Here is an 18,085-nt window from a genome sequence, read left to right as displayed (position 1 = left end):
GGGAAGGGGTGGGACGGAGAGGGGCCGGGAGAGGAGCGCGCGGTGGCTGCTCGGGGCGCGGGGCGGGGCGCGAGCCCGAAGGCGGTCGGCGGCCGAGCGCACCGGCGGGGCGGGCGGCGCGCCAGCTGCCCGCGGTGGGAGGGGCGGAGCGGCGGCGGCGCGGGGAGGGGACCGGCGGCGGCAGGAGGGGGAGCGGCAGGGGAGGGGCCGGGCCCCTTGTCTCCGCGGCTCTACGGCTCAGTCCGCCCGGGGAGGAGGAGCGGGGCCAGCCGCCGCCGCCGTCCCAGCTTCGCCGCGCACCTGAGCTCGCCGGCCGCCCCGGGCCCACACGCTGCGCCCCGCGCCCCGGGCGCCCGGCCCGCGCGCAGCCAGCTTCGGTGTCCCGGTGGGGCGCGTCCCCCGGGCCGACTCCCGCTCTCCCGCGGCTCGCGTGGCCGCGCCTTTGTGTGCCGCGGCCGCAGCTCCCGGGCTCGTCGGCGGCCCCCGCGCGACGCCCCTCCAGCCCCACGGCCCGCGCGCTGTCCCCGGGCGCCCCCGGCCGGGCGTCCTCGACGGTGGATCGTGCAGCCGCGAGGCGGGTAGCGGCCCCGGCGAGCTCCAGCCCCGGTCCCTAGCCCCCGGCCCCGGCATGGATGTGAGGTTCTACCCCGCGGCGGCCGGGGACCCCGCCGGCCTGGACTTCGCGCAGTGCCTGGGGTACTACGGCTACAGCAAGGTGACCGGGCCGGGGGGCGGGGGCCACCTCTCCATCCCGGGCGCGTCCCTCGTCCCGCCTTGCCTGCTGCACTTTCTTTCCGATCTTTCCTTCCCACCGCTGGTTTCTCGGTGCGCCTTAGTCTCTGACCAACTCTTGGTTTTCTCTTTATGTCCCCTTCCTACCCACCTTTTTGTCCCTCTGCTGGCGCTCCCTCTGCTCTCCTGGTCCCCCCCCCCCCCCCCCCCCCGCTCTCCCAAAAGCTGTGTGAAGCGCAGTCCCGGGACTGAACTCGTGTGTGATTCTTTGTTGATGTTATTAGTAAACACGATTGCTACACCACTACTGTGTGTGCACGGGTGTGGGGGGGGCGGTACGCTACATAGGGGGTCCCCGATCTCGTGGGCCGGAGATCCCGTACCTTCGCAGCGAATCTCTCTCCTCACCCACCCAGTCAGGAGCTGGTCCCGGGAGCTTGGAGAAGATGAACAAACTTTATAGAGTGTGGCCAGGTCTGGGTCTGGGAAGCCTGAAGTTGCAGGATCCCAGCAGGTGCCTCTTACTTCCCTCTCTCTGGGGCGCTTTGGTCTACCAGATGAAGGTGCTCGCCTCTCCCAAGTTAATGCAAGTGGCTCTTCGTGTTTTATTTTATTTATTTAATTTTATCTCTTGCGCGCGGTGGGGGGGGGTAAGTTTTTTTCTTTCATGGAGATCAGAGTTGCAGCTCCTCATCTTGCCTCGGCGTCACCCCATTTTTCTCACCTCAGGCTGCACTAACTTACAGGAGCAAGCGATTCAGGTGGTCATAGGTGGCCCTCAGACGCAGCCAAGTGGGCTTCCCGGACTGGGTCTCTACCTTGCCTGCTGCTCCCACCACAGAGCTTTGAGACATAACCCCTAGGGAGAGATTCAGAGGAAGAGCCCTGCGCCTTTTGAATGTGTTTTTTCTTTCCCCTTCCTCCTGCTCCTCCCTCCTCTCCGACTTTTCTTTCAAATCCTAGTTTGTTTATGATTGTTTGGATAACAGAGGAGGAAATACGGAGTCAGCTGAAAGAAAGGCGCAACACAAAACTAAAGAGAACATCGCAGAAAGGAGGGATTGTATGAGAGTCCGGATAGTTGTCTGTGCCCCTGGCCGATGGAAGTCTGTTCTTTATTGTTCACAGTACCCAGCTCCAGAGCTAAAGTTTGCAAAGACCACTGCAGTCCCACTGGCTCACTTCGTGTGGGTAGCCCCGAGCCAGGCACCCAGGACCCTTCCAGTAGCTATAGGATGAGGGACTTTATTCAGTGCTTTCAACCCAGTGGTGGTAGTGGCCATTGACACTCTTGTAGGATCTGAGAGGCATGCCTTAAGGCTAGAAAAGGCCGAAGGCTGTAGCCGGAGTAAAGGATCGGTTTCTGTCGTCTGATTTTGGATTTACTCAGGTTATTAAATGCTTTAAAAAGTCCCCCATGTATGCTCAGTCAGGGACTTAGGCAGCCTAATTAAGTATGTAGTGTTTCTGAGAATCCGCCTAATTGTTCCAGTGGGGTATTACTTATCTCCTTAGAGTTCAGCCTGTGTATGCAGCCCTTCTGTAAACTGGGCAAGCATGTTCTTATTTTTGGAAACCATTACCTTGTCTAATGTAACTACTTCTTTCTCTGATTTAAGATCAGCAGCACTCGAATGGCATCCAAATAGAAACCTATTGTATTAAGCCAGTTGCTGCCATGCATGGCGAATCTCTGTTCACTGGGATCCCAAGGGTTTCAAGAGATGAAGGAAATTGTGTGTGTGTGTGTGTGTGTGTCTTTTCATTTTCTGAGAAGGGTTATTTTGAGTCAATTTAAACTCAGAAACTTATTTCAGGGAAGGCATATGAACCTTGAAATCAGAGTCTTCGTCTAGATGCTGGGTTGTCAACTTTGGCAGTGAAGAGAAGAAGCTCATTCAGAAGGTGTCCCCTTCTGAATCCCGCGAGGGTCCTGAAATAACTTGCTTTAATAATTCAGCCGTCTGATGGTAGGAAGGACCGTGGGGACCCAACTTATAAAAGTTGGCATCAGCACTAAGCATTGGGAGGGGTCAAACTGTACTCGTTCTAAGGTGTGTTTGCCTTTCCCTGTTTACAGGTAAAAACTGAAGTGCCTTTAGACTGAGCCACAGCACAAATATAGTATTTCTATATTCTTATTTCTAGAGTGAAAAAAAAAAAGAACAGCTTTATTCCCCCTGAATTTATCTTAGCACAGAGAATGTAACAGAAGAGGAAGTATTAACTTTATGAGTGCAGAACAGCAAGAGCTAATTAAAGGTTTACAGCATTTGCTCCCCAGCTAACTTGCACCTCAGGTGGCGCTTGTTGCTGTTCAGGGTAGATTTATTGAAGACGTAAACCAGCATACAAAGACACGCGCCTATTTCATCTGAAACTACCTGGGATTATTAATCTTCCTTAAAACTTGACTTTTCCAAGACTTGTATTATCTCTTTGAATGAGAAATGATGGATTACAAAAAAAGTATGTTTCTGCCTTTTCTTGTTTTAATGACCATCTGGGAAACCTGAGAAGACGCTGAACTCCGCTGCCAGGGCGTCACAAGCGAAATTCTCCTGCTTATCTTTACATTTATTTACAAACTGTGAATAATAGGGTTCCATCTACTTCCCCTTTTAACAAATGACCAGCGTCCTTTGTATAAATTACATGTGAGTAGATTATCTTTACATTTTGTGAGTATATGGGCCCTTTGCTAAATGTCAGCCCTCGTGCAAGTATGCTGTTTGTGGGAAATGGCTGAAAGAGTTTGGAGGGTTCAGAAGTCATTGCAAGTCAGAGGATAACTTCAAATAAAATATGGCCAGGATCATTAAAATCAGTTAATAATTCATGAATCAGCCACTGATGTTTAAACTTAAAGCCATGTCTATGTTCCAAGGGCTAATTTCCATTTTAATTTCAATCCACTGTTTGAAATTTTCTTTTTTTAGGATATGACTAGAAAATTGAACTAAAAATCTGTATTTTAAAAAAGGAGGAAAAAAGTCACTATGTTATTCAAGTGAGTTGGTGACCCAGTGACTGATCTGGAGATTACCTTGGGTTCAGTTAATTTTATTCTACCAGCAAGAAAATAATGCATAAAATATCAATTAAAATGGAGTTGTTGTAAGTCTGGTGTTCTAAAATACGATCATATAACTAACATGGTGTGAGTAAGAATCCCGCAGAAGTTGACTTCCTTCATACTTTTGGCTTTTTGTTTCCTTTTCAAGATATGGGTATTGACTTTTTTATATTCACGCAGATGAAGGCCTCTGCCATAAGCCTCACTTCTATGGATGATCTATGTGTTTTTATTGATCACTCCTATTGTATTAAAGTGTACTATTGCTTTTCCTTTGATTTCTGTCTCATTGGGCCTTTCCCTTGGCTAGTTGGAAGGAACAGAGGGACTGAAGACTGATTTGTTCCTTGAGTCTCTTCTTGGAAACCATGTTTTAAAACTGAAGAGACATAAAGGGGAAGGGGAGTGTTGATGGGTATTTCCCAGATCAGTCAGTACCTTACCTTGGCATGAGGTTGGTTACTTCATTTCTAATACGAGGCTATTGAATTTTGAAACCACCTTGAGATATTTCCATATATAAGACCATGCCAGGTCTTACAATGAGATAGCGAAGCAATATTATGAGAGAAAAATAGTTTTTTAAGGAATTCCTAGCAGGGGTGATGCACTCAGGTATCTATAGGGCAGTGAATCCACGTGAGGACAGGGTTTGTGGCCAAGCAGAAAGTAACACCCATTTAAAGGCGCAGACTTGCTCAGTATTAGCAAGAGTTCTATCACCATGGCAACACTTGGGCCCTGTATGTTCATATATTTCACTTCTCTTTTTCGAGATGATGATAATCTAGATTTTATGTGAAATATCCATAGTCTTAAAGCAGAAATGAATAATTAAAATAATTGTACAGGACCATCAATATCTACATTTGTGTTGTTTTGAAACTTTGGTCTTAGGTTCGAAAGTGGAATAGGGCTCACCTTTTTGCGGGGAGGTTGCGGGGGTAGGGAGGGAGTCATTTGTTGTAGGCACAGAGTTCAGTATAATGGGAGATTTTATTCCTCTATCCAACAGTGTGGTTCGTGTAGTGCTAGAGTGGACATGGGTAAAGGCCTGGGTGTTGTGATAGCTGTAAAGCTGACTAGACTTTGGTCAGAGTGAAAGCTAGTGTGTGCACTCATGGTCTGGGAAGCCTGCGACATCATACCAAATGTTGACACTAGCCCTGAATTTCATGTCCTGGGTTGATGTTGATCAGTTAATATATATATATATATATATATATATATATATATATATATATATGACATTTAATTAATAACATAAAATTATGTTAATTCTAATTTTATTGCTTGCCTCCCCACTCACACATGCACATTTTTACAGGCCATAGTGACTGAGGAGTAAAGCAGCCCAGTGGTTACAAGCTAGAGAGGCCTACACACTTTCCATTCAGCATCCCAAATAGTGGAATGCTCAATGGACCCCTGTGCTCAGTAGGGACAAGCACATAGTTAAGCAAAGAAAATTAATCTGTAGGATTTTAGATTAAGCCAATGGTTTTATATGGTCGTGGTGTTCAGAGTATTTCTCTGCCATCCTCCTTCAGGGCACAAACTCAGCTGGAAGCTGAAGCCACTTGAGGAGTTACTTTATTTAATCACCATTAAACAAACAAACAAGCAAACAAACAAATAATCAGCCTCAATTCGTTGACTGTTTCTAAAACTCCTAGCATATAAATACAGCTTCCAATTTTTTTTCTTCTTCTTCTTTTTAATACTTACAAATCTGTTAACACTAAGTCTGTGACCAGGTATCTTCTAGAAGCACTTCTGAAGGGCACATGTGTGAACCTCAGTTTGCAGGCTTCTCTATCTCCTGTTCAGCTTGGTTGGAGGCTTAGAGTTTGAAGGGTCTCTTTACAAGGAGATTCTATTAAGCAAGAGAGGCATCATGCAGAAACCAAAGGAAATAAGGTCGCTATCACTGGAGAAATATCAGACCACCTGTATGGCTTGGTTTCTCATGGCAGAGGAGATGGTAGAAGGTGTGTGTGAGAGGGGCGGGGGTGTTGACCATTCTACGGAGTTGTATTCCTCCATCTTTCCACACACAAGAACACAGGGGAGTTTGTTAGGATGACTAGAGACTGATTCACAGGTGTTTGGTTTGAACGGAAGATAAAGCTGACCTAGGCTATTCTGGTAGACTATTCCCACCAGCACTTATAGTGTGATTCAAGAATCTTCCAGGGTGAAGCAACAGAGGATGGACCTTAGCCCAGGGGTGGTACAAAAAATTTTTAAAACACATTCCATTCAGTTGGTGAGGCGGCCATTTGGAAAGTGCTGTATGGATATATACTCATTTGGAAATCCTTCCAAATTCATGATTAAAAGAAATTGTGTGTGTGTGTGTGTGTGTGTGTGTGTGTGTGTGGTGTTTATGCTATGCCAATGGAAATTCAGAGGACAATGTGTGGGAGTTGACTCCCTCCCTCAACCACATGAGTCTCATTCAAGTAAGGAGCCTAGGCCACCAGGCTTGTGTGACAAGCACTTCTGCCCACTGAGCCAATTCTTTATGATAATAATTGTGGGGGAATAGGGTAATTATAGCATCTTGTCAGCGTGGTGACACATCCTTGTATTTTCAATAGTTATTTGGAAGAAAACACTTTTAAATAGTTATGGTTAATTAGAAATGATGTAAAGTTTGCGGTAACTTAAATACTACCAGCCAATAATGAAGGAAAACGTTTCATTTTCTTACGAGTAAGAGGTGCACTTTTATATTGGATCAATGAGATATAATGGCATTTTTTAAGTGTCTTAGCATGTCTTTCAAAGTGGTAATTAAAGGGAGACAGAAGTTTTACTGAGTACTTATAAATTCAAATATGTTTTGGAGATATATTAGGATCATTTAGGGAAAGGAACAAAAATTATGTTAAAAAAATCAGTAGTGGCCTCTTTTATTCAAGGTGTCCATGAGCTTCTGATATATTTTTTTTTTAATCTTCTCCTGGGATGGTAGATCATTTTGTTTTCTTTGTTCCCTAGGTTTGTGTCTTTAATCTCTTCCTCAAGGAGGCCATGGTCTCTTGAACTGTATTCCATGATTATGGAAGACATATCAACTACTGGAAAGTGCTGCTTCATCTTAATTTAATTTTGCTTTGCTTATTAAAGAATGATTTGAATGTTCTGATAATCCAGAAATTAAACAAATAGACCAACATCACGACACATTGAGATTTCACGTACTTGAATAATGTGACTTTATGCTTTGAGAGGTACTAGATCTTCAACAGGGCCCTTCTATTCCAAATGTCATTTTAATGTGACCTCGTCTTTCTGAACTCAACTGTTTATATAGAAGAATTTTACTAAGGATGATGATGGAGGTGATTTTTCAAACTGATTTAAAGTTGACTTAGAGTAAGTAACTACATTAGCATGTGAGATTTCCCTGCCGATTCCTTCAGCTGATTTGTGGTGGGCAAAGGATTTGCTCCAGATTGATAAAGGTTCTACGGTTTCTTTAACTCCTGTAGGAAGTAATAACAGTGCTCCAAATGCTGAGCTGCCTTGTGAACCTTTGCAATACACGAGTGCTTTGTTACAAGTTGTTTTCCTAAAGGGAAAAGATGGGAATCAATTTAGAAATATTGACCCATTAAAAAGTATGTCCAGCAGATCTCTGCTGGCTCCCCTTCCTGGCTGCTTCTTTAGTGAAGGACTTGCAGTTTTTTGTTTGGCTTATTTAAAAAAAAAATCTGGTAAAAATGTTTAATGGAGATGTGTGTAATAGAATTTTATTCTTTAAAAATGCTTTGGGTTGCAGGTGAGACGATATCAGCTAACTGAGTCAAGACAGTTGGGTTGTCAGCAGGGATTCAGGCACAGCTAGATCCAGATCTCAACGGGATACCAGAGGACTTTCTTATCACGTCTGCTTTCACCTAGTTGGCGTTTTAAATCAGTCTGATTGTTGCTGCTGTGATAATGTCCAACAGTGGTTCCTGATAAGGTCAAGTCTCCTTGGATAGATTCTGGCCCCAGACACCAAGTCATGTGCCATCTCAGGAGGGGATTCACATATTGTGATTGCCCTTGAGACCATATGGTAACCCACATGGTTGAAGACTGGGGCGCTTTCTTGATTCCCATGAGAAAAAGCAAAGTGCTGGTATCACAAGACTGGGATCTGGTTTACTGTGGAAATAAACGTGTGCAGATGCCAACTCATGTGGTGCTTGATGCAGCTGAAGACTTCTGAGTGTTTGCATTACCATGCTGATGGTTATTCTTTCTGGAAACCAGAATGAGCCTGGCGCTTATTTAATACACACATATACATGTGTGTATCCATATATCTATGTATACTATACATGTATACACACAAATATGTGTTTGTATATATCCATATATCTAAGTGTACTATACATATATACACACACATGTGCATGCACACACACACATATATGATTATAATGTGATTTTAGAGAAGATGAGAGAGTGAGAATTTTAGGTGAGATTTGTTCCATGAACATAAACACAGGCAAAAGTCCTTTGAGAAGCTTGCACAGGTTGGCCCCACAGGATGAATATGGAGATGACCTTTTATCCTCTTGAAGTTGGAGATACAGTTTGTTAAGAGCATGTTATGGAAGCATTACGGTGCCTGGCGAATGGTCCAAGCTTTCATTTAGCCAGGTACTGATAGGCTTGTCTACATGTGTTCGAGGACATTCACATATGTATATGCACATGTGTTTATAGGCAAGCATGTAGGCAGAGGGTGATACTTGAATATTTCAGGGCAGCATCTGAAAATCTGAGGAAAGATGGGAGAACCCAAAGAGTGCTGTTGAGTGACGGGCAGTGGGTTAGCATAAAGGTCACACGTGACCTCAACCTTACATGAAGGCCTGCTAGCCACTGAGAAGAAAAGGCAGATGGCCAGACTTATATAACATACATGTAGATATAGTTGAGTAGAAGAGACTAGAGTGAAGGAGGAAGAGATACCCACAGACTGAGAGGAATGGATGTTGAAGTGGTGTGAGCATGGATTGGCAAGCCCAGGATCTGTCGTTGCTGGATTCCCTCATGTATTCCTCACACTCCGGCTTGCTCTGTGCACTTCTACCACACTACCATTCATCCTACCTTCCTGTGTCTGGAGCCACTTTCCCACAGATCCTCACTTCACTGACCCCTTGATGCCCAGATACCACCTTCCAGTATGGACCTTCAGTTAGGACCCTAGTGATTCCATATAATTTTATTCCTACTGTGTAACCTAATTGTTTACATTAGTATTTATTCTGGTTTACTTCTTCCCACTGGAATTTGAACCCCTTAAGGTTGACAAAGATATGGATAAGAAGACTGTTGAACAGACCTGGTTGTAGTTTGATCTTTGTTTATACATGGACTGGACCCACCACATGTTAAACACTTGGAGGCAATGGAAGTGTAGATGTAAAGACCCACCTGTCCTATTGTTAAGGAGATGGCCTGCGTTTGTACTGATTTTCTCCAAAGTTTTAAAATTCAAATCTTATTTCTAATCTTCCATATCAGGATTTTTATGTGTTCGTGGAAGGAGCAGAGGAATGGTCATGATGTGGGCTTGATGGTGGATCTTGCTAAGGGAGCAATCAGAGAAGAACAGGTATAGGAGGAACTGATCTTAATCCAGGTTGGCCAAGAAGAGACTACGGAAAGAGTATCCTCAGTGCAGGCCCAGCGGGGAGTATAGTGAACTTGAATAGGGATGGATTAAGTGAACTGAGCATCTGCTTGTCTTCCTCTTCAACTCTCAAAGAAAGTAGGCCAGGGATGCTCCAAGGCTTCATGCACACATGGGAACCAGGGTTCAGTACTTAACTCGACTCTTGAATTCCTAGTTCAAGGTTGAGTTATCAGTGGTCAGGCCAACAGGAGGGAGGAGGCTAAAGGTAAAGGAAGGTTCCAGAAGCTGCCGTACAAAGCCTTTGCTTATAGCTCACTGGTTAGACTGAGTCAGATGTCTCCTGTGATGAAAAGATTCCTAGGGCATGTAGTCTGGACTACTGTTGGGCATGTGACCAAGCTAAACACCCCAGCAGTGTGGGAGAAGTAAGTGGAGAAGACACAGTATTGTTCCTGGTGAGGTCCTAAACCCAATATTTGGACCTTTACAAGTTGAGATTGCATTCAGTGGTCCAGTTTTCTATGTGTCCTTGTTGTCAGTTGCTTCTTGGAAAGCCTTTGGTGAGAGATGTCTGGTGCCAGGATGGACGGCTCTTGAGTGTTCTCCACTTTGGGGGTTTTATTTTGGGCATGCTTAAAATACCCAGTGGTTTATGTTTTTCTTTGCAGAAACTGCAAATTGTTATGTCCTCATTCTCACTGATTACATATATTTCGGGTCCACATTTCTTTTCTTTTCAGAGTCTATCTTCAAGTTTTTATGGTGCCGTTTCTCAAATCCCAGCATAGATGACAAAGCTTTGAGCTGCGTAATCCTCTGCTCAGAGGTTTCAAAGGCCGATCAACATTTCTGAAAAAAATGTGATCAAACTCAGTTTGCAACTGACTTTTGTATATGCATATCTACCAAACACCCTTTTCTCCAAAAGCCCACAGACCTGAATGTCCCTGTTCCTCTCTTAACCCACAGGTCCTTTCCTTTCCCCTTGACTCTTTAACCCTGACTACAGGATTTATTGTCTACATGGCTTCTGTCTGGCCACCTCGACTGGCTCTTTCTTGAATGTATTTTCTCTGAGTAATTGTTCAAATAAGTAATCTTTACCTAGGGTCCCACTGAGACCTGCTGTAGCCCCCCAATTTCCCACCCCTACTCCTGTGCCACCAGCACGGACCACTTTCTCCCTCTGTAAGTTACTGTAACCATCTCCTTCACTAAGTTCTCAATGCCTTGTCAAACTGCCCTGAAAGAAAATGGAATGCCACTTTAACATACTATTCTAAGCCCAGACTTCTACTTTATGGTAACCTGGACCCTCCTGCATCTACCATGTCCCTCTTTGTCTCTCCTTCTTCCAACACCCCTAGATCCTGCTTTCATATATCTGGATATTTCTGATGACTGCCTCTCTGTCATATGACTACTGATTTTTTCATCTTCCCCAAGAATGTGAAAGTTCCTCTTAAGCTTGGTTTTGTTTTCATTTCACTTTGTGGTTTTTGTTTGTTTGATTTTGTTTGTTCTTAACTTTTTGTATGGATTTTACTTTGTATCTGTCTTAGTTAGGGTTTTACTGCTGTGAAGAAACACCATGACCAAGGCAACTCTCATAAGGACAAGATTTAATTGAGGCTGGCTTACAGTTGCAGAGGCTCAGTCCATTATCAAGATAGGAGCAAGGCAGTGTCCAGGCAGGCATGGTGCAGGAGGAACTGAGAGTGCTACATCTTCATCTGAAGGCAGCTAGGAGAAGACTGACTCTCAGCAGCTAGGTCAAAGGTCTTAAAGTCCACACCCACAAACAGTGACAAACCTACTACAACAAGGCCATACCTTTTAATGGTACCATCACAGTGCCTTTTGTTGGCCCCATTTGGATGTTTATATCAGATATCTATGGCTTTGTAACAAAGCATTTCTAAACATACTCTGGCTTATGATTCTGCAGGTCAGGGAGCTCAGCAGGGAAGGTTTTCTTTTCCTCTGGGCTTTCTCTCATATGGTCCTTATAGGATTGTCGGGATACTTCATTTCTGAACAGCACCTGGTTGTCAGATTGGAGACCTTGTTTTTCCAGCATGCTATCCCATACCACTGTGTGATGGTTTGGGCTCATGGTAGCTTCCTGAAAGATTATGGAATATATAAGAAGAATGGGACCCTGGATGAGAAATGTCATGTAACACCTTCTATCATATTTTATGAGCCAGAGTGAGTCACTGGGCTAGCCCGGATTCCAGAGGAGAGAACATAGTTTCTGTTGGGATTCTGTAAACCCCACCCCTCAATTACCTGGCAGTAGCCAGGTATGCTCCACCCCAATGACCTGACACTATAAAAGGGGCTGCTTGCCCCCCCCCTCTTGCTGCTCTCTTGTGGCCTTGCTCTCCCCCCATCCTTCTTCCCCTTTCCTTCCCCCTCCCCTCCCTCCATGTGCTCATGGCCGGCCTCTACTCCTCTATTTCTTCCCCCCCTCCCTCTACCACCCTCTTAACTCACCCCTTAACCTGAATAAACTCTATTCTGTACTATACCATTGTGTGGCTGGTCCCTCAGGGGGAAGGGATTCCCAACATGGGCCCCCCAGAGGCATCTCCCTTGCTCCCAGGCCTCACCACACCTCCATGGGCCATATGGCCCCCACTCTCTTCATCCTTCCCCTAACATTGGTGCTGAAACCCAGGACGTTCATCTTTTCACAATACTGGTGCCCTGTGACTTTTCCTTTCATTGGTGCCCCGTCATCTTTTCTTTATAGTTTCTATTTATGATTGACAGAGAAACAAAATTATCCAATGTAAGGGCCTGGCTACAGAGGTGTGCAGAAGTATGGCCCTTCTACATTCTACCTCAGGCCTCAGCTCTAGATCTCAGCCTCACATTCCTCTCTGTCTCTCTAACCTCCTTCCATCCCTCCCTCCAACAAAAATGTGTTCCACCTTCCTTCTAACCTCACAAGAATAGTCTAGGCGATCATGGTTCTAGAAACATATCTCGTGCCTTGGGTGTTGGTACCAATGCTTCCTTGAACCAGCAACCTCCAGATTCACCTATCAGTGGAATTATTTATTCAATCAACACTTTCCACATTGATTTACTTTGCTCCCTGTTGCATATGGCAACCCTACATTACTGTGGTATGTGACAGTTACTAAGTACGTTTGTAACTCTCATATTTTTAAGCACTTATGTGCTGCTTTTGTTAATCCAGCCAACAGAGAGGGAACTATTATGACTTCAACTTGGCAATGAAGATGGTTCATGTTTAATATCAGTCCTATTACAGTCAACCAGTCTCCAGTTTCTTAGCAAGTAGCTGGTAAACTTTTTTTTTACCCGTTTGAGTCATAGTCACAGTTTTCAGCACCACAAGCCAGGATTGCCTGTCTTTCTAATTTTCCACCTTGCTCAGACATGCTAGTTGTTTCTAAAAATATTAATTTGAAATTGCTATTTTCCTTCTGCCTGCCAACCCAGCTGTTTACAGAAAGCAACTTTCTTGGTGGTAAAAGATCCTTGCTCCATCTTTCTAAGAGGCCTTCCCCATTCTTGGCTTTAAGTTTCCAGTTGGGATAAATCATGCACCTTGAGAGGCTTATCAAACATGGATTAGTAGACAACATTGTGGCCATGACAACACTGCTTTGGACACCTGGCTTCTCTCCTTCAGGTACTTCGAAAATGTTCCAGCTTCCAGGAAATGCAAGACAACAGTGAGCATCCCCCTTTGTACCTGTGTTTGAGCCTGCAGGCCTGTGAGGGTAGAGCTTGGGGAAGTCCAAGGTAGGAACAGAGCAGAGGGACCTCATGTAAAGATGAAGGAAACGTGTTGGGCTAATAGAAGAACAAGAAGTCAGAGACGAAGAGATAGATAGAATGACAGAGTGACATCTAGGTGTTGAGAGAAATCTTGGAAGGTCTTCTCTATTAAAATAAGATTAGTGTAGCATTGCTAAATATGTTTGACAAGAAATGAGGTTTCAATGGTTGATCGCAGCCACCAACCAGAATTTCCAATTCACTAGAATTCAATGTTTTGAGAGCCTTTCATTCTGTTGTTAAATTTTGCCCTCACATAATTATTGCCACAGAATCTGTGTTTTTTAGTTTCTTATCAGAAGTGGTCATCCTGACATCTCTGCTTGCTCAAACCATATATATATATATATTCTGTCTTAAGAATAGTGCTGGTGTAAAGAAGGTGTATCATATCCATTTATCCAGAATTTGGCCAGACTCCAGAACTGAAGGACTGTTGGATACCAGTGGTGCCCTGTGCACCGGAATCCTTCAGTACTGTGCACACCGGTGAGGGCTCACTTCAGCTTTGAGGGAACTTGTGTGTACTGGTTTACACTGTGGCTCACTGAATCTCAGTGAGTCCTTAGAAAGACTCAACACGGATGATTCTTAGGAAACTTTCACAGGAGGATCAGAAGAAAATCCTACTATTTTATCCTGCTGGTGTATTGTTCTTGACATTTTCATTTTCTGGCTTTCCATTGGCTGCCAAGCACTTGCAATAAAAAAGTAAGCATGTAGTAGCTGTTTGGGATGCTAGGAATCATCTTCCTATTGGCCAACTCCCTAGCCTTTGTTAGTTTCTTTTTTTAAAACTTAATTTGTTTTCTATGTATATGAGTGTTTGGTTCAATGTCATATATGTGCACCATGTATGTATCTAGTGCCATCAGGGGCCAGAAGATAGAATCAGAACCCCAGATACTGGAGTGGGGGATGGTTGTAAGCCAGCATTTGTGTGCTGGGAATCAAACTTGTATTTTCTGCAAGAATAAGAGACCTTGCCACCAAACCGTCTGTCTAGGACTTTTTTATTAGATTCCTAATTTTACTTGGTTTTGCTTTGATACTAAGAAGTATCGCCCCCTCCTTGAAAAATTGAACATTTAGGTAAATTAGTTGAAGCTTCAACAAGTACAGTGATACATGAGTGTTTAATGTCAGGGATATTTATATCCTTCGGAAGTAAAATTTCCTGGTCAGAAAAGGGGCTTATGTCTCCTGTTTCAGTGTTGCGAAACACAACAAAACAAAGACAAACAAACAAAACACAAAACAAACAACAACAACAAAAAAGCACACTCCATCCGTTCCTCTTTTGGTATCTTTCTTAATATGATACAATCCTCAGTGTGTGACATTTGCCAGAAGTTTCTCATTGGCTTTTTTTCCTTCAGAATTCTAGCCTTTCCTGACCCAATAAAATGCAGAAATTGGTTTGCTTTCACTGTGTATTTAATGCCTGAACCTTCATATCACCCAAGGAGGTATTAATCCTGAGCGTAGACCTCACTGCATAGTTAGTACCTATTTGAATTCTACCTCAAGTCTGTGCTGAGATGGGCCTGTCATTGAGGATCTCTTACCAGGTGTTGACAGATCTACACTGGCATCCCATCATCCAAGAATTGGCACCCAAGGGTCCAGAGAAAGAGTTGCCTTTGAGAAAGGTCTGCCCTAGGCATCAGGTATCCAGCCTGGTGCCACGTGTTAAAAGAAGAGAAAGAGCTAACCTATCCTGCAGCCTGTACCCTCTTAGATTGGTTTTCAAGTGACTCTGGTAATGCAAATGTATTTGACCATTGTTTGCTGTGGGGGGCAGGGCTGTCACTGTTTTCTTTAATCAGCTTTCTGGAAAATTGGAAAACTTGACTTTGATAACTTTTGGAAATCTGCTGGACTCCCTTCCTTGCTGTTGGTTCTGTTTATCAGAGGTGAGACCTGAGAACTCTAATGGGTTTCTGAGACTTCAAGTAGATAACGTGGGATGCTGGCAGGGTGCGAGACTAGCTGGAGAAGCAGACTGGAACCAGAGTTGCCAGCTGGAACCAGGGTTCAAGCATCTCCTGGCGATTCTGGCATGTTCCTGGGCCTCTCCGAGATTTGACTTTGTGGATCTGGACAAACAGTGGTGAGCAAAACAGATTTCATCCTGCCTCATAGCACTTAAATTCCAAGGAACGTGGATTACTGTGTGATCAGGTCCGTCACAGGAAAACAGGTTGTATTGACAACCTAGGATCCTTGGAATGGCGACTGTAACTCTTAGGGAGGACTCCATTGACGCTAACTATGTTCAGCAGTATTATTCCAAGACATTATCCTCACGCTAACATCAGCTTGGTGTCTTCACGCACGGATCAAAGCTCATGCAGACTGTTGTAGACCCATGGCCTCACAATAGTCCCAGGTGTTTTAGGAACCGTTTGGAAGATTTCCATCATGAGTTCTGACATAGAACCCCAATGGTCTTGTTTAATGTTTCACTTGGGCAAGATTTCTTATCTTGATCAGTTTCCTTTGAGTATTCTGTACAGTGCTCAGTAGCATCTGTGGCCACTGAGGGTCAAGCCTCTCTTCTTCTGTTGTGACAAACAAGAAAGTCTCTAGACTGGCGAACATTTGCTGATTGGCAACCACTGCTTTGTTCTGCTTGGTTTAAGATTTTATTTTTGGTGGTGGGGGGGTGGGGATTGTCATTTAGAAAGTCCTAACCAGGATGAGTTACTCTTTTGTTACAAAGGAAATTCATCAACACAGAGGGCAGGTATCTTTTTAGTGTCTAAAGGAGAAAAGGCGGTTCTTCGGAATAGCTAAGAAGGCCACTGCTCATTTTGAGGAGATGATCACCAAAGAAAGAAGCTACAGGATTGGAAAAAATAATCTGCATTTGTCTTAGACATCTGGCAAATTCTTCCTTCTTCTTTCTCTCCAGGTTAATAGAAGTATCTCTTGGGTTTACAAAGTTGTGCAAATTAGGTGGCCCAAAAAAGAGAAAGCCTGTGTCCACTCAAGAAAATATAATTTTCTTACTGATCAACTGGGAATTGGCTCAGTTAGGGTCCACCTATATCTTTAGGTAGTTAAACTAAGTCACGAAGCGATTTGAGAAGAATATTCAGTCTGTGCACAGATTATGCCTCAGAAATTGATAAAACAGTCACTGCATTTGGTATGGAGAACACTGAAACTTGGTAGGCAGTGAGGCCCCTTTCACCTGTGAATTTTCGGGAGCAATTGCCATGTGTTTTCTGCTTGGTGAATAAACTACGTATACATAATTAGGTGTAAAATTTTACACTAATAATTTAGGTTTCTTTGATTCTAGTTTTATTAGCTACCTGTACACCCTTGGGGAAAGTTGATATACCCAGGGTATCTTAAACAATCTGAAAGCAATATGTCTAAAAAACAAATTCCAAGAAATATTGTAGTGGTCCAGAGTCTCACAAGAAGTTAGTTGCCTAGCATACCTGTTAGCTCCTTACCAAGCCCCATCTCTGTGACCCTGCCCGCTCTACTATGCCTGGAATTTGCAGAGGAAAGGGGAGAGCGGAAGATAACAATGTCCCCTCTCTGGCTCTGATCTGGGTTTATTGTCAGGAAATCCCCCCTTTCAGAGACTTCTTTGTCAGCATCCTCTAACCAGCTCTCAGCCCCAAATCCCAGCCCCCACCAGAGGATGGTTTCAAGGCTTTATGGAAATGTAAAGTTGCTCTTCTTCACAAAAAAAAAAAAAAAAAAAAAAAAGGAAGAAGAAGAAGATTGGGGTAGATAAAGTGATAAAGTGATTAACACTTATTTTGTTCAGGAATCCGTCTCTGAGCTACTGTCCTCGAATACTCCTTTGGCTTGTTGGAAGGGTAATCTCTCTCAGAAACATTGGGCAGAATTGACCAATTCATTATGTATGTAAGTCTGCTTAAGAATGTTTAATTCAGTGCGCCCTCATCTCCTGGCTTCCTAATCTGCCCCAGCTATTCCATTCTCTTTGAGTTTCTGCAGCTCATTTTCCCCCTGATTATCGAAGCTTTCCCTAGACATTCCGGGCTTGGTGGAGTCCTGATGAATAGATTTATGGGGAGGGGAGTCTCCTCCTCTTTTAGTTGGTTGTTGTGAACCAGATTGTTCTGGGGTAATTAAACTTGGGAAACTACAGGCTTAGGTAGAAAAATATGAGACCACTTAAGCCAGTGGGAATGTTGCAGAATGACCTACAAGCAGTGAGAAATTCTATTACAAAGTAAGTACTTTAGGACAGTATAAATAGTCCCGTAGAAGTGTAAGAGACAGAGATTGAAGCAAGAACATGGAATGTTGGAAAATGCTGAAAGAACATGAATGCTTACATATGACACATGGGACACGCATGTACGCACAGGTTTTTCAGAGCAGCATATCCGTGAGAAAAGCCTTCCCCTTACCCGTTGCCTTCACAGCGCATGCCCCCACCATCTCTCATAGCAGAAATATCAGTTCATAAGTGCTTGATGGTAGCCATTGATAGAAACTGTTTCTCATTTGTGTATTTGGTGAAGTGACTGAAGTCTAAACATACTTGATCAGCAAGTGTTCAGGTGCCTGGAGTCGAATGTGGTATTTTGTCTGTGCCCTTTGAACTCGGGTGTTTTGGTAGGTGTTTTGCACTCCAGATAAGTTCTCTATTTCCTTGACAGGATAAAGATTTCAGAGAAAAGGATAAAAAAAAGAAAGAGGAAAAGAGCCAGCAGCTTACGCATCCATCAGAAGGGTTCTGGGTTCATACTCTCTACCGTATCTAATTGAATGCAGTGTGTTGGGCACTGCATTGTGGAAGTATCAAGAGCTCT

At 43.9% G+C, this 18,085-nt stretch overlaps 1 protein-coding gene across 2 annotated transcripts in view; it reads left to right on the top strand.

The window, feature by feature from the left end:
- Positions 1-628: 628 nt before the first annotated feature.
- TOX3 (TOX high mobility group box family member 3) overlaps positions 629-18,085 on the top strand; it is a gene marked incomplete at both ends in the record, with an annotated part of 97,862 nt that continues 80,405 nt past the window's right edge. For both annotated transcript variants that reach the window (XM_080936885.1, XM_080936884.1), the window contains one exon: positions 629-715. In XM_080936885.1, coding sequence (XP_080793011.1) covers positions 629-715 — 87 coding nt within the window. The remainder of the gene's footprint in view (positions 716-18,085) is intronic.

The sequence above is a fragment of the Micromys minutus genome, assembly GCF_963924665.1.
Source record: "Micromys minutus genome assembly, chromosome: 24".
Taxonomy (NCBI): domain Eukaryota; kingdom Metazoa; phylum Chordata; class Mammalia; order Rodentia; family Muridae; genus Micromys; species Micromys minutus.
This window is presented reverse-complemented; position numbering and strand designations above follow the sequence as displayed.